Here is a 14098-nt window from a genome sequence, read left to right as displayed (position 1 = left end):
ATCTCCTCCGTCTTTCTGAGTTGACTTGAGGTGAAAAGCGGCAATGTGACAGCTTAACAAGATAAGATATGTAATCTTATGAAAATATAAAAACAGTGACAAAAAGTAACATCTACACTTCTGCTAATCACTTGAGATAATAGCAATCTGTGTGTTGTTGAAGCATAACAAACAGGATAGGCTTACAGCATTATACCAAAAATATATCTATTAACATCATTTTGGCTGTCAAATTTTCCACTGTAAACATGTAGCTACATACAAAAAATCAATTAGACACTGTTTTCATTTGCATTTGTGATTAAATTAAAAAGACTAGCAACTATTGACTTCACAACTGCAACTCTTCACAATTTAATTGAGTCATCGGTTTAAAAACAGATAATGTAAAAGATAAGAATGGCAAAACAAAACAGCTTCAATGAATGAATCATTGGCCTCTGTGAGAAGCAAACACATTGTGGTCAATATCCAGAGTACTCATCAGTCTCAATTTAATTCATGAAAAGTAATTTCAATTACAAAACATAATTTATCATAATGATAATAATTTATTCACTAACTTGTTGTAGATAGACAATTCTTTGGTAGTGAAGAAATATTTAAAATAAAGAATTGAGGAAATTCACAAGTGTTGAATGGATTTATGGACAAATTAACCAAAACAAACACTACTGCCATCTACTTTTAAAACACTACATTTTATACTGAAACTGTTAGTGTCATCGGAGTCTTGTATGTTCATGTAACTGATATAAGTGTCATTCAATTATTTTGAGAGAACAAAAGAAATCAAAAGAAAGTTTGGGACATTTTAAATTTGGTGTCTATTGATGTGTTATCCCAGGATGTGTTAAACTAGATATAGACAGAACAGTAACAAGTATCAGACACCACATTAACAGGTTTTATGATAAAAAGGACATTATGTAGAGAGAGAACCGGTTTAAAGGCAAGAGTTTCATGTGCCTTTCAAAACCGTTAGGTGTTTAAAAAAAATGCCCGCGCAATTAGTTTTAGTGTAAAAATATTATTTGTATAAATATGAGATATTCATCAGTTATTTGAAAAAGATTTCACTTGGTGGCAGGGTTCCTGTGAGAGTGAATTATTAGGCTGGCTGAAAAACTCATCTAATAACATGTTTTGCAGTTCTAAATGTCATGTGTCCAAAAAAAATTATTGTAAGATTTACGCATTTAATTTTCATAACAAAATTCCAACAAATGTAATTTTATTTTTAATCTTTAATAAAATAAAATGTAAAAAATATCAATATTTTAAGGTATATTCATTTAATTTTGTTAAACATTACACAATTCAATTTGATGGAAATTTGTTATGAAATTGAGAATAGGCTAAATTTAATGTAGTGGAAATGTCTGACTTTTCATAATGCTCACTTTACAATCACACACACTCGTTTGTCACAGCTTTTTTCTTGTCATTTTTAAGTATTTTTAAAAATGTCAAAATCCTTTTCTCATAGATATAATGGATATTTCTTCAACTCTTACAAAAACACACATTTAAAAAAGAAACAAAATGAAAACTATTAATTGTTTGAAGGCTAAAACAGTGGACCAAGCGCTCTTTGTAGTACACACCTACTGACTCCGCCCACCCCTTAAGCAAGTGCCACTGTATCAGTGAGGAAGGCAGCTCAATCCAGGTTTCAGACGAGAAACCCATCCTATGGGTGTAACCACACCTTAAAGACACAACATGGATCCAATCATCTAAGGACAGACAATTCCACAGACTTGATAAAACCAAGTAGGAACCAATCAGAACACATAATTTCTGCATTCGTCACACAGCTCACAATATGAGAGTAACAGTAATAGAGATAAAATGCTTAGAGAAGGCAGAGAAGGTCATTAAAAAATAGGGTATCAGATTTGGGTATCAGACTATTCATCAGAGATATGCATCATTCGTAATACCTAGAGGAAACCGTTCACAAAATTGGCCTTAACTAAGAAGCTACAATTAGAGTAACATTAGAAGAGTGTAACACTTCTAGAAGAGGAACTCTATGGATTGCTATGCCATGATCTTTAGTGACAGCAGCCAGTCTAAGCAATTTAAGTCTAAGTATGCAGTCCACATTATCCACATAGTGCACAAGGGGACACAAAAAGGACACACTGAAAACGATGACAACATCACAGCTCCTGTCGATCATCTTCAATACTGATACAAGAGTTCCACTATTACCATTTATGAAGGCAACATGGCTGTCATTTAAGTTCTCTTCCCACCGCTTCTTTTCTTCCCAAGGAACTTGTGTAGGCGTCTTGACTGGGAAGAAGTGTGCTATTTTGAAAATACTGACAAGAAGCAGGAGACTCTCCTGCACATGTGCAAAATATCCAGCTATATGGAGGGAGGGACATGTGGGCCAGACAGTTCCCGGCCTACGGGGAGGATATCTGATGGGGTAGGTGCTACTATAAGAAATAAGTATATATCTTCAAAAGGCAGAAAGGCAGCCAAAATCAGTTCTGAAATGTTTTTTTTTTTACTATGTCAATAATCTATAAAGCCCATTTTCCACATCTCCACCCTCAATAGTTTTTGTAAAAAGCTCTCTCCTGTCCAAAACGGGCAGAGGTCACAGTGTGACCTTGCTGAGCCCGTGGGACAAAGTGGTGCGCTGCTGTGTGCGTGGCACAGTAGAGCTGCAACGACTGCGCAGCTGAACTGGCCTCCCCTCCATCCCTCGCAGACGCAACAAGAAGTCAAAGTTTGCAGAGGTGCTCATGGCATAAAACACATTGGCATTGTCGGGGATAACCAACTCTGGAAACACAGAAAAGAGAGCAGGATGTCAAAATGATGAAGAATCCCACCATAACAAGCCCAAATCCCAGCACCAAGGTTTCAAAACATGCTAGTCCTTATCAGAAGACACTGTTTATTGTTAGTGTTCTACAATACTGTGACAGGGCGGGGCCGGGTTATGATGCTAAACACCCGGCCTCTAATCGGGCTAATCAAGCCTCAGCGAGGGATAGAGGCCGACTGAAAACTGCAGTGGGACAGAGAGAGATTTACGGGCAGCTGTCCGACACCTGTGTGTTTGTCTTTTGGTTAAGTTCTTCATTAAAATATTATTTATATTGTCAAGCCAGTTCTCGCCTCCTCCTTGCCCATCTTAACTCCCTTTACAAATACTTAAGAGACAAAATACAGAGACTAAACGTAACTGTGACTTCACATTGATTAATGCTTTGGTACAGAGGTGGAAGGTTTTAAAGTCGTACCTCTCTCTTCAGAAATGACCTGCACCAGCTCATAGTCAGCAGCCTGCTCAACCTCCAGGTTGTGTTTGGTCATGGCTCGAGAGATCACTGCTGGAGTTTTGTCCTGACTAGTCAGCTGCACAAAGATACAATAAGGCATTTTACAACACAATCTGCACTTCTGTAAAAAACAAACGTATCCATTAAAAAGGACTTTTCCTGATGCAGGCACATCTGCCTAATTAGTAACATATATTAGTTAGACTAATTACCAACATCTGAACTTCAAGGAATAGTTTACCCAAAAATGAAAATTCTCTCATCATTTACTCACACTTGTGTCATCCCAGATGCACTTGACTTTCTTTTTTCTGCAGAACACAAACAAAGATATTTAGAAGAATGTCTCAGCTCTGTAGGTCCATACAATGCAAGTGAGTGGTGACCAAAAAGTTGAAGCTCCAAAAAGCACATAAAGGCAACATAAAAGTAATCCATATGACCCCAGTGGTTAAATCCATGTCTTCTGAAATGTTCTAATCAATTTCTGGTGGGAACAGACTAAACTATAACTCCTCTTTCACTATAAGTCTTGACATCAGCAGTCTCCTTGGCGATCATGATTTCAAGCTTGATTAGACTCCGTAATGCCACCTAGCGCTCTGTGCATGCATCAAGTGTAATCAAGCTTGAAATCACAAAGGTGCCTAGATACTACAATGGAAAAATCCACAGTGAAAAAGGAGTCATATATTGGTCTATTCTCACCCAAAATCAATTGGATCACTTTAGAAGACATGGATTAAATCACTGGAGTCATATGGATTACTTTTAGGCTGCCTTTATGTGTTTTTTGGAGCTTTAACATTTTGGTCACTATTAACTTGCATTGTGTGTACCTACAGAGCTAAGATATTTTTCTAAATACCTACGTTTGTGTTCTGCAGAAGAAACAAAGTCATACACATCTGGATGGCATGAGGGTGAGTGAACGATGAGAGAATATTTAATTTTTGGGTGAACTATTTCTTTAATATAAGAAAGCTCTTTATACTGACAGCTGGAGCACCTGAGCAGGTACGTATTCTTTCAGTATATAATCACACTAATAAATTACTTTGTTACACCCTTTTCATGCTCTACCAAGATTTTTTAATGGACTACAAAAACATTGCATTGTGTCTTTTGACTAATAGCACCATATTTGATTTAAGAGCTACAGCAGAGGGGAAGATTTTCAATGAGTAATAACTATGTGGCGAGCAGTGCGGGGCCGAGAGGCATCTGGGCAGAGAGAGGACAGGAAGTTGAGTGATGAATGAGCTCCACCTGTGTGCCACACCCGTCTCGTGATCCAGTGAGGGCGGTGGGAGTATTTAAGGAGGGGAGACAGTGGCAGATGACAGAGAGAGACACACAAAGCTGTTTGTCTGCGTGTCAGTGATGTTGGTGTAATGCGAGAGCAATATGTGTTGATTTTATGGGGCTTTTTAGTCATTTTGGAGCTTGACAGACCCAATCCCCTTTCATTTTTATTTTATCTGAAAAAAAATGTCCTAAATAGCTCAACCAAAATTCACTTCCAAGTTTAACATAATAAAAAAAAAATTATTTAAAACCCATACAGATTCAAACTGGTTTGGAACGATGTGAGGCTGAAATTAGATTAATGTAAGAATGTATTGAGCACACTGATAAAAGTAGAAAAGTCTTCACTAACCATTATGCTCTTGTAGAGGTTGCCGTTGCCCTGTTCGAGGCTAACTCTGATGATGCAGGCATCCTGAGCTTGTGTATTGTATGCAGGAGGAAAACTGGGTGATGTGGGAGTCATGGGCGTCAGCGAGACAGAGCGGCGGTGCATGCAGGGGGGCCCGGGCAGTATTGGGGAGGCTAGAGATATGGTAGCACTGGCCGAGGAGGAGGAGGTGTCCATGGAGTGCAATGAGGTACAGGAGGAAGACTCTGACAGCTACGGTCACCATGCAAATGTATTTTTAGTACATGTAGTTTATAAAACACCATTATCACATTTTGGCATGATTTAATATGTTTTTACCTTTTTTAAATGTGTATCTATGATGTGTGTGGGTGTCATGCCCTCGCTCTCTGAAGGACTTGAGTCACTGGAAGACACACTGACAGAGTCCATGCTCTCCCCTGAGCTTCCAGCAGGGGTGACCGAGGACTCTCTCTCACGGGAGAGCTTGTGTTTGTGGCATCATTTCCTAAAAAGAGTCTAATGGAGAGACAAAGAGACAAAAAAATAATTGTTCTTTGAATATAGCGTACACAAAATTATTCACAAAACAAATTAATGTTATGTCACAATTGTGTAGCAATACTATATAAGACAGGAGTTGTTTCTTGCCACTTTCGCCATCATTTTGCTCACTATGGAGTTTGTACACCACTATTCTTTTGTAAAGCTGATTTGGAACAATGTGTATTGTGAAAAGCACCATTCAAATAAATTGAATTGAATTAAAGGCCCCATGAAATGGCTTGACAAGCGCAGTTTCCCCTTTTGTCGCTCTCTCCACGTTGTGTCAGAGAAGCGACACTAGGGGTCTCTCTTGAGCGCCGATATTCACCTCTGAACTATGAAAAAAGGCCAATGAGAGTTGGCAACCAGTATTTGCATGTCCCGCCCCCGGACATACGGGTATTTAAGCGGCGCAAATACGGGAGTTCATTCAGAAAATTTCTTCGGAGCCGATGGTCGTGTTTGCAGACTGCTGCGTTTTACACACCGAGTTCCTGCTATCCTCTGCTGCATGCTGTTGGATTCTACGGTGCACAACAGCGGTTTTCTCCTGTTTGCACGGCTGTGCACTTCCTGCCCCTGAGCGCATTGACAGTTGCAGATAAGAAAGATCTCTCACGAGTTCTTTCATTCATAAAAGAGTGATTTTATTTAAAAGAGTAATTTCCTCTAAAAGAGCAAAAACACAGTGGCATTGAACGTCCTTTTAAGGACGCGTCTTTATAAAGATGACTTTCCGCCCCTGTGTTGTTCCTGGATGCGGTAGAGTACTCTCCGCTTCCGACGGCCACAGGCGTTGTCTCATTGCGAGAACATGACCATGACAACGTTGCGGTCGCGGCTTGCTTACAACTGTAAGCAGGCCACTCCAGCCGCCCCCCCGCGTCGCCCCTTCTTCCCACGGGATTGAGGACGATGCGGCTGGCGATGGAGGCGATTCGGGGATGGCAGCGGGTGCAGCTCCGCCGGGTACGCCCCCTCGGACAACCCGTGCCCGGCACGCTCGTTGACTCCGTCCCGCTTGAGGTGGCGGCGACTCGCCTCACAGCCAGTCTGCCTACCCTTTTGTGATGGAAGCAGATGAGTTCGCCGCGACATCGGAGGGCGTGGGCTCTGATGCTGAGGGCTCCTCTGGGCTGCCGCCTTCGGGCTTGCACGCCCAGGAGGAGGCCGACGCACAGATGTCCGATATGCTTTCCCGGGCAGCCAACAGCGTGGGTCTGGATTGGAACCCTCCGTCCTACCCACAGCCATCACGGCTGGACGATTGGTTCTTGGGCGTTGGGCACCGCTCACAGCCTCGCCCCCCCCCCGGTTCCTTTCTTCCCGGAGGTGCATGATGAGCTGACGTCTTCGTGGAGAGCACCCCTCTCCACTCGTCGCACCGCCACCTGCTCATCCGCCCTCGCCACCCTCGACGGCGGAGCGCGCCACGGGTACACGGAGATCCCCCAGGTGGAAAGAGCTGTTGCACTCCACTTATGTCCCGAAAGCACTACCACCTGGCGGGGCCGCCCTGTACTCCCTTCCCGGTCCTGTAGAGCAACATCCTCGCTCACCGCGAAGGCCTACAGTGCTACCGGACGCGCCGCTTCCGCCCTGCATGCCATGGCTCTCCTGCAGGTCCACCAAGCCAAGGCACTTCGCAACATGCACGGGGGTGGCCCTGATCCCGACACGCTGCAGGAACTGCGCTCAGCGACCGGCCTCGCCCTGAGAGCGACGAAGGTCACAGCGCAGGCACTCGGGCAGGCGATGGCCACTCTGGTGGTCCAGGAACGTCAGCAATGGCTGGACTTGGTTGAGATGCGTGAAGCTGACAAGACTCGCTTCCTCAACGCCCCTGTCTCCCAGTTTGGCCTCTTCGGCGACACCGTTGAGGACTTTTCCCAGCAGTTCTCCCTGGAAGAAGCAGACGGAGGCCATTTCGCACATCATGCCGCGCCGCAAGCTTGCCGCCACAGCCCAGGCCCCACCTGCTCGCCGAGGGCGTCCTCCCGCGGCCAGAAGACCTTCTGCTCTGCCCCAACCTGGGCCCAGCTCTCAGCCCGGCGTCGAGCAAACCGCAGGAAGCGTCGCCCCCTGCCTCACGGACCCCTTCGAGGACCGGAAGGCTCCCAAGCGTCCCTGAGACAGCGGACCCAGAGGACAAGAAGTTAGCTCCGAGGTGGTAAGACCACTCCGTCCCCAGTGGAGGGCGGGAGGAGAATCGTTTGTTTTTTCATTTGCCGCACCCCTGGCCGGGGCTCGCGGTACCAAATTCTCAATAGAAGAGCTATTTCCTTTACCTCTGGGTCACATGGCCCGCAAATGCCGTTCTCACGGCACTGGGCTTTCAGGCCTCAACAGTCTCGGGCCCAGGATGCGGTGCTCCGCCCTCAGCCCCACGACTGTTCCCGGCCCGGCCGAGTTCAGAGCGAGTCCACAGCGCCACCCGGCGCCTGGCGTTACCTGTTCCAGCACCGCTGCAAAGCCCGCCCGGGTACGTCCAAAATACTCGTCCCCTTGGTGCCCCTAGCACGGAGCTTAGAGGCATGGCTTTCACTGCCCAGCTCGTCACGGTGGCTGCACGGACCATCCGACTTCGGTTACACAATTCAGTTTGCCAGGTCTCCACCCCTTCGTGGGCGTTCGTTCCTCCGCGAGTGCACGGCGAACATGCCCACTCCCTGCGCGAGGAAATCACCTCCCTTCTAATCAAGGCCGCGATAGAGCCTGTCCCTCCGACCGAAACGAAGAAGGGTTTCTACAGCCCTTACCGTTGTACCCAAGAAAGCGGCGGCATACGACCGATCTTGGACCTCGCGAGTTTTCAATCGGACCTTGTCCAAACTCCCGTTCAAAATGCTTACCCAGAAAAAATTTTTATCTGGCGTCCGGCATCTAGATTGGTTCGCAGCGGTAGACCTGAAGGACGCGTACTTCCTCGTCTCAATTCGCCCTCGACATCGACCCTTTCTACGGTTCGCGTTCGACGGCCAGGCGTATCAGTACAAGGTCCTCCCCTTTGGTCTGTCTCTGTCCCTCGCGTCTTCCACGAAGGTCGCAGAGGCGGCTCTTGCCCTGCTACGAGGGCGGGCATACGCATACTCAATTACCTCGACGATTGGCTCATTTTGGCCTCCTCGCAGGAATTAGTATGCGTACACAGAGACCAGGTGCTCGAGCACCTCGGCCGTTTAGGGTTTCAGGTCAACTGGGAAAGAGCAAGCTCACCCCTGTCCAGAGCATCTCTTTTCTCGGTTTGGAGTTAGACTCAGTCTCAATGACAGCACGTCTCTCCAACGAGCGTGCTCAGTCAGTGCTGGAATGCCTCGCTTCTTCGAACCAGGCACCGTGGTCCCTTTGAAGCGTTTCCAGCGGCTCCTGGGGCATATGGCATCCTCCGGCGGCCGCGCCACTGGGGTTGATGCATATGAGACCACTTCAGCATTGGCTCCAGACTCGAGTCCGAGGCGAGCATGGCGCCACAGCACGCACGGCGTGGAAGTTACCCCTGCCTGCCGCCAAACCTTCAAACCCTGGACAGACCTCTGCTTTCTACGGGCAGGAGTACCCTTGCAGCAGGTGTCCCGTCGCATTCTGGTTACAACCGGCGCTCCAAATTGGGTTGGGGTGCCATGTGCAACGGGCGCGCAGCCGCAGGCCGGTGGAACCGAGGCCGCTGCGCTGGCACATCAACTGCCTAGAGCTGCTGGCCGTTTTTCTTGCCCTGAAGAAATTTCTTCCGTTGATTACGTGGCAAGCACGTCCTAGTCAGGACAGACAGCACCACGGTGGTGGCCTACATAAACCGCCAAGGCGAGTACGCTCCCTCCACATGTCACAGCTCGCCCGTCATCTCCTCCTTTGGAGTCAGCAGCGACTGGAGTCACTGCGCGCCACTCAGATCCCGGCAACCTCAATGTGATAGCGGACGCGCTGTCAAGACAAAACTTGCCCGGTGGAGAGTGGAGGCTCCACCCCCAATCGGTCCAGCTGATTTGGGACAGGTTCGGCAAGGCCCAGGTAGACCTGTTTGCCTCCCAGGAAACCTCCCACTGTCCGCTCTGGTATGCCCACACAGAGGCTCCCCTTGGGACAGATGCTCTGGCACTAGCTGGCCAGCGAGGGCTGCGCAAGTACGCTTTACCCCAGTGAGCCTTCTTGCACAGGTGCTATGCAAGGTCAGGGAGGACAAGGAGCAAGTCACTCTGGTGGCCCCCTACTGGCCCAACCGGACGTGGTTTTCAGATCTCACGCTCTTCATGACAGCCCCTCCCTGGCGAATTCCCCTGAGGAAGGACCTTCTTTCTCAGGGACGGGGCACGCTCTGGCATCCGCATCCAGACCTCTGGAATCTCCACGTCTCCACTTCCACGCGGAGGATCTAGACACTATTAACCAAGCCAGAGCCCCTTCGAAGTGGCGTCTGTTCGCGGACTGGTGTTCTTCCCGAGCCGAAGACCCGCAGAAGTGCGCAGTTAGGTCAGTGCTCGTGTTTCTTCAGGAGAGGCTGGAGAGGAGGCTGTCCCTCTCCACCCTCAAGGTGTATGTTGCCGCTATCGCGGCCCACCACGACACGGTAGACGGCAAGTCTCTTGGTAAGCACGACTTAATCGTCAGGTTCCTAAAAGGTGCCCGGAGGATGACTCCCTCCCGGCCTAACCTGTTTCCCTCCTGGGATCTCTCGGTCATCCTTATGGGACTCCGGAGACCCCCCTTCGAGCCGCTTGACTCAGTTGGACTCAGGGCCCTCTCTCTCAAGACCGCCCTGCTGATCGCGCTCGCTTCCATCAAGAGGGTCGGGGACCTGCATGCGTTCTCTGTTAGCAACGCTTGCCTGGAGTTCGGTCCGGCAGACACTTTCGTGATCCTAAGACTGCGACCGGGCTACGTGCCCAAGGTTCCTACCACACCCTTCAGGGATCAGGTGGTGAACCTGCAAGTGCTGCCCCGGGAGGAGGCAGACCCAGCCCTTTCACTGCTGTGTCCAGTACGTGCCTTACGTATTTACCTGGACCGCACACAGAGCACCAGACGCTCTGAGCAGCTCTTCGTCTGCTTTGGGGGACAGCAGAAAGGGAATGCTGTCTCCAAGCAGAGACTACGCCCACTGGGTTGTCGACGCCGTTTCCTGGCTTATCACACCCAGGCCGTGCCCCCCTTTGCGGGTCCGAGCCCACTCCACCAGGAGTGTTAGGTCCTCGTGGGCACTGGCTAGGGGCACTGCCCTAGCAGACATTTGTAGAGCAGCGGGCTGGGCAACACCTAACACTTTTGCGAGATTCTACAATCTCCGAGTTGAGTCAGTATCGTCCGTGTTCTCTCAGGTACCGAGCCCGTGAGAACTTCGGTGGCACGTCCACGATCTGACCGGGTGAATCGCTTGCACCCAGCGCCTTCCCCTAACCAGGGAAACAGTGCGCCTTCATTCCAGGAGATCCCAGGTTTGGGACACTGGTTGACTCCTCCCTAGCCCTTGTGGGTCGCAGTTCTGCGGAGGAACTCGCCGACCCAAACCACTGCGGGTACCGCAAGCTACCTTGTACTGGTATAGGTGCCCCACAGGTAAGGCCTCCTGTTCGGACTCCCCCTGTGTGTAAAACCACAGTTCTGTCCCCTCACGAGTTGACTCTGTGTTTCCCTTAGGCAGTTACAGCTGCCTCGGTTGCCGTGCTGTATGCTTCCCCCCTCTGCGAGGCTGGATCTACCACCGCACTACTTTTCCGCATAAGACCTAAGTATAGGCCATGCGATGTATTTGCCACTCAAAATTTGCCTCCCCTCCCGGGTAGGTGTGGCCTCCGCAGGGTCTTCTCCTAAGGGCTAAGACCCCCTTCCCTCAATGCGTGTAAGGGCCCCGGCCGTAGTTGCTCTATGCGAGAAACATAGAGAGAAAAGAGGCCCAGCCAGGCTGGCCCGTTCCCATGTTGGCGGCCATCACCTTGTTCCCCCCTCCAGGGTAACGATAAGGAATCCTGATGGCTTAAATGGGGCATTGGGGAAGGGTACGTGCAGCCTGATACAGTTGGTCGTTCTGCACGTAGGAATACCTGCTCGCTCCTGTATCAGCAGATCACTTACACGGCTCAGCGCATGGCTCTTTCTAAGTGGACCACTAGTGTCGCTTCTCTGACACAACGTGGAGAGAGCGACAGAAGGGGAACGTCTAGGTTACGTATGTAACCTCCGTTCCCCGATGGAGGGAACGAGACGTTGTGTCTCCCCTGCCACATCGCTGAGCCGAGCCCCTGTTGTGGCCGGACCATTTCCGGCTCCTCAGAAAAATCCTGAATGAACTCCCGTATTTGCGCCGCTTAAATACCCGTATGTCCGGGGGCGGGACATGCAAATACTGGTTGCCAACTCTCATTGGCCTTTTTTCATAGTTCAGAGGTGAATATCGGCGCACAAGAGAGACCCCTAGTGTCGCTTCTCTGACACAACGTCTCGTTCCCTCCATCAGGGAACGGAGGTTACATACGTAACCTAGACGTTTTCGCTGTGCTGAAGCTTTTCCTATTAAAGCAGTTATTTGGAGCAAGGAACTTTTTCAATAGCCTTTAGTTTACATAAAAGCTGTGAAACATGATTTGCTACTTTCTATTGCTAGTCGGAGGCTGGTGGTTTTAGGGGGGCGGGACATTCTCGTGCTAGATGAGTCATCAATATAGTTTGTCTGTTTTCCGTAAGAGAAAGACTGCAAATTGTAAACGTGAACATATATCAGCTCAAATTAAAATGTGTACACTAGAGTATGCTAGCATAAAGCAAAGCCACAAAACTCCAATTCTGATTTCATGGGGTCTTTAAGTGTAAAGCAAATATTTGATTCTGATGTCAAGATTTTGTAGTCTCATCATAATTTCATCTTGGTTATAGATCACTCACAGGCTAAGTCTTTTCACCATACTCTTGCGGGGTTTTGGTGACGTTGGACTGTTGTCACCCAATCCTTCAATCTCACACGAGAGCGCGTAGCTGCAAGACATTGGAGACTGATTTTAGCTTCTCAGACTCCCACATTATCTACATGTAGGAAAAGACAGGAAGACAAGGGGGAAAACAGAGTATAAAAGTGAAAGACTGCATGTACCTCTCCTCCTCTGTATGTTGAGGTTGACTTTTAAACCAGCGCAGAAAAGTTGGGTCAGGGGTCAGGCAGTAACTGTTACACGCAGACTGCAGGAGCTTAATCTGAGCGATCACCTCAAACTCCTGCGAAGAGATGGAGAGAGAGAGAGATTTTCAACATTCACAAAGATCTGAATGGCTTTAGTCAAGAATAAGGGCTTAAACAGTTGTTTGACTGTAAGGCTGAATAATAAAAAAGTTGGTACTCACTCTGCGGCGCTTTTCAAAATTAAACAGTCCTCCCTGTGAAACACAGGAAGACACTTTAGCCCAGACTCTCCTATTGATTTGACACATGACAAGCTTTGATTAAATCTTCCAAGTTCTTGCTAAACAATCTATAAAAAGTTCACATAACAATCTTAAACAAACAATATGTTAAATAAACGTATTCCCCATGTATTTCACGCTCTCTTGCTGTTGCTCTGGAAATGGGAGTGGTGAATACAGATGACTCACCTCCACTTGGTCAGGCAGTGCTGTATCAAGCATGGTTAGATCTGTAAGAAATGTGCCCAGATATGGGATCGTCCCCTGCATGGCACCCTGGGGACAAAAAGGTATAATTATGAGATTTTTGACCATGTAAGATCTTCCGTGGAGCACAAAACAAGATGTTAGGCAGAATGTTAGCCTCAGTTACCATTTACTTTAATTGTATGACAGATGCAATGGAAGTGAATGGTGACAGAGGCTAACATTCTGCCTGGCTTCTTCTTTTGTGTTCCAGAAAATAAATAAAGTCATACAGGATTGAAACAACTATGTTGAGGGTGAGTAAATGATGACAGAATTTTCACTTTTGGGTGAAGTATCTCTTTAACTCCCTCTCTCAAATAGTACACATCAATACTAGTTACTTGCTCACTTACCATCTCTTTCTGTAACTGCAGTCTCTTTTGCGATCTTTTCTGATGGTCTTTGGCACAGCTGTCCAAGCTGGCAAATTTTGAGGTGCCCTCCTGAGGAGATCAGAGTCATCATAAGTAATACATAGTAGCTAAATTAACAACACAGACTATTATTAAGAAAATAATATTTTGGGTAGATCAGCGAGTATTGACACTGACTACCACCCCTGGAGTCTCAAGTTCGAATCCAGGGCGTGCTGAGTGACTCCAGCTAGATCTCCTGAGCAACCAAATTGGCCCAGTTGCTAGGGCGGGTCGAGTCACATGGGGTAACCTCCTCGTGGTCACGATTAGTGGTTCTCACTCTCAATGGGGCGTGTGGTAAGTTGTGCATGGATCACGGAGATTAGCATGAGCCTCCACATGCAGAGCCTCTGCGGTGTCATGCACAATAAGCCACGTGATGAGAAACACGGATTGACTGTTTCAGAAGTGGAGGCAACTGAAACTTGTCCTCCGCCACCTGGATCGAGGTGAGTAACCGTGCCACAATTTGGTACTAGGTAGTGGGAATTGGGCATTTCAAATTCGGAGAAAATGGGATACAAATTTCCTCA

General features: G+C 47.8%; 1 protein-coding gene across 1 annotated transcript in view; it reads right to left on the bottom strand.

The window, feature by feature from the left end:
• Window positions 1–341: 341 nt before the first annotated feature.
• Window positions 342–14098, bottom strand: part of LOC127630913 (ral guanine nucleotide dissociation stimulator-like 1) — a 43204-nt gene continuing 29447 nt past the window's right edge. The window contains 10 exon segments of the mRNA XM_052108776.1: window positions 342–2805; window positions 3270–3384; window positions 4969–5220; window positions 5308–5429; window positions 5432–5487; window positions 12388–12477; window positions 12593–12714; window positions 12841–12873; window positions 13090–13176; window positions 13503–13592. Coding sequence (XP_051964736.1) covers window positions 2618–2805; window positions 3270–3384; window positions 4969–5220; window positions 5308–5429; window positions 5432–5487; window positions 12388–12477; window positions 12593–12714; window positions 12841–12873; window positions 13090–13176; window positions 13503–13592 — 1155 coding nt within the window. The 3' untranslated portion in view covers window positions 342–2617.

Source organism: Xyrauchen texanus, chromosome 37 (assembly GCF_025860055.1).
Source record: "Xyrauchen texanus isolate HMW12.3.18 chromosome 37, RBS_HiC_50CHRs, whole genome shotgun sequence".
Classification (NCBI taxonomy): domain Eukaryota; kingdom Metazoa; phylum Chordata; class Actinopteri; order Cypriniformes; family Catostomidae; genus Xyrauchen; species Xyrauchen texanus.
This window is presented reverse-complemented; position numbering and strand designations above follow the sequence as displayed.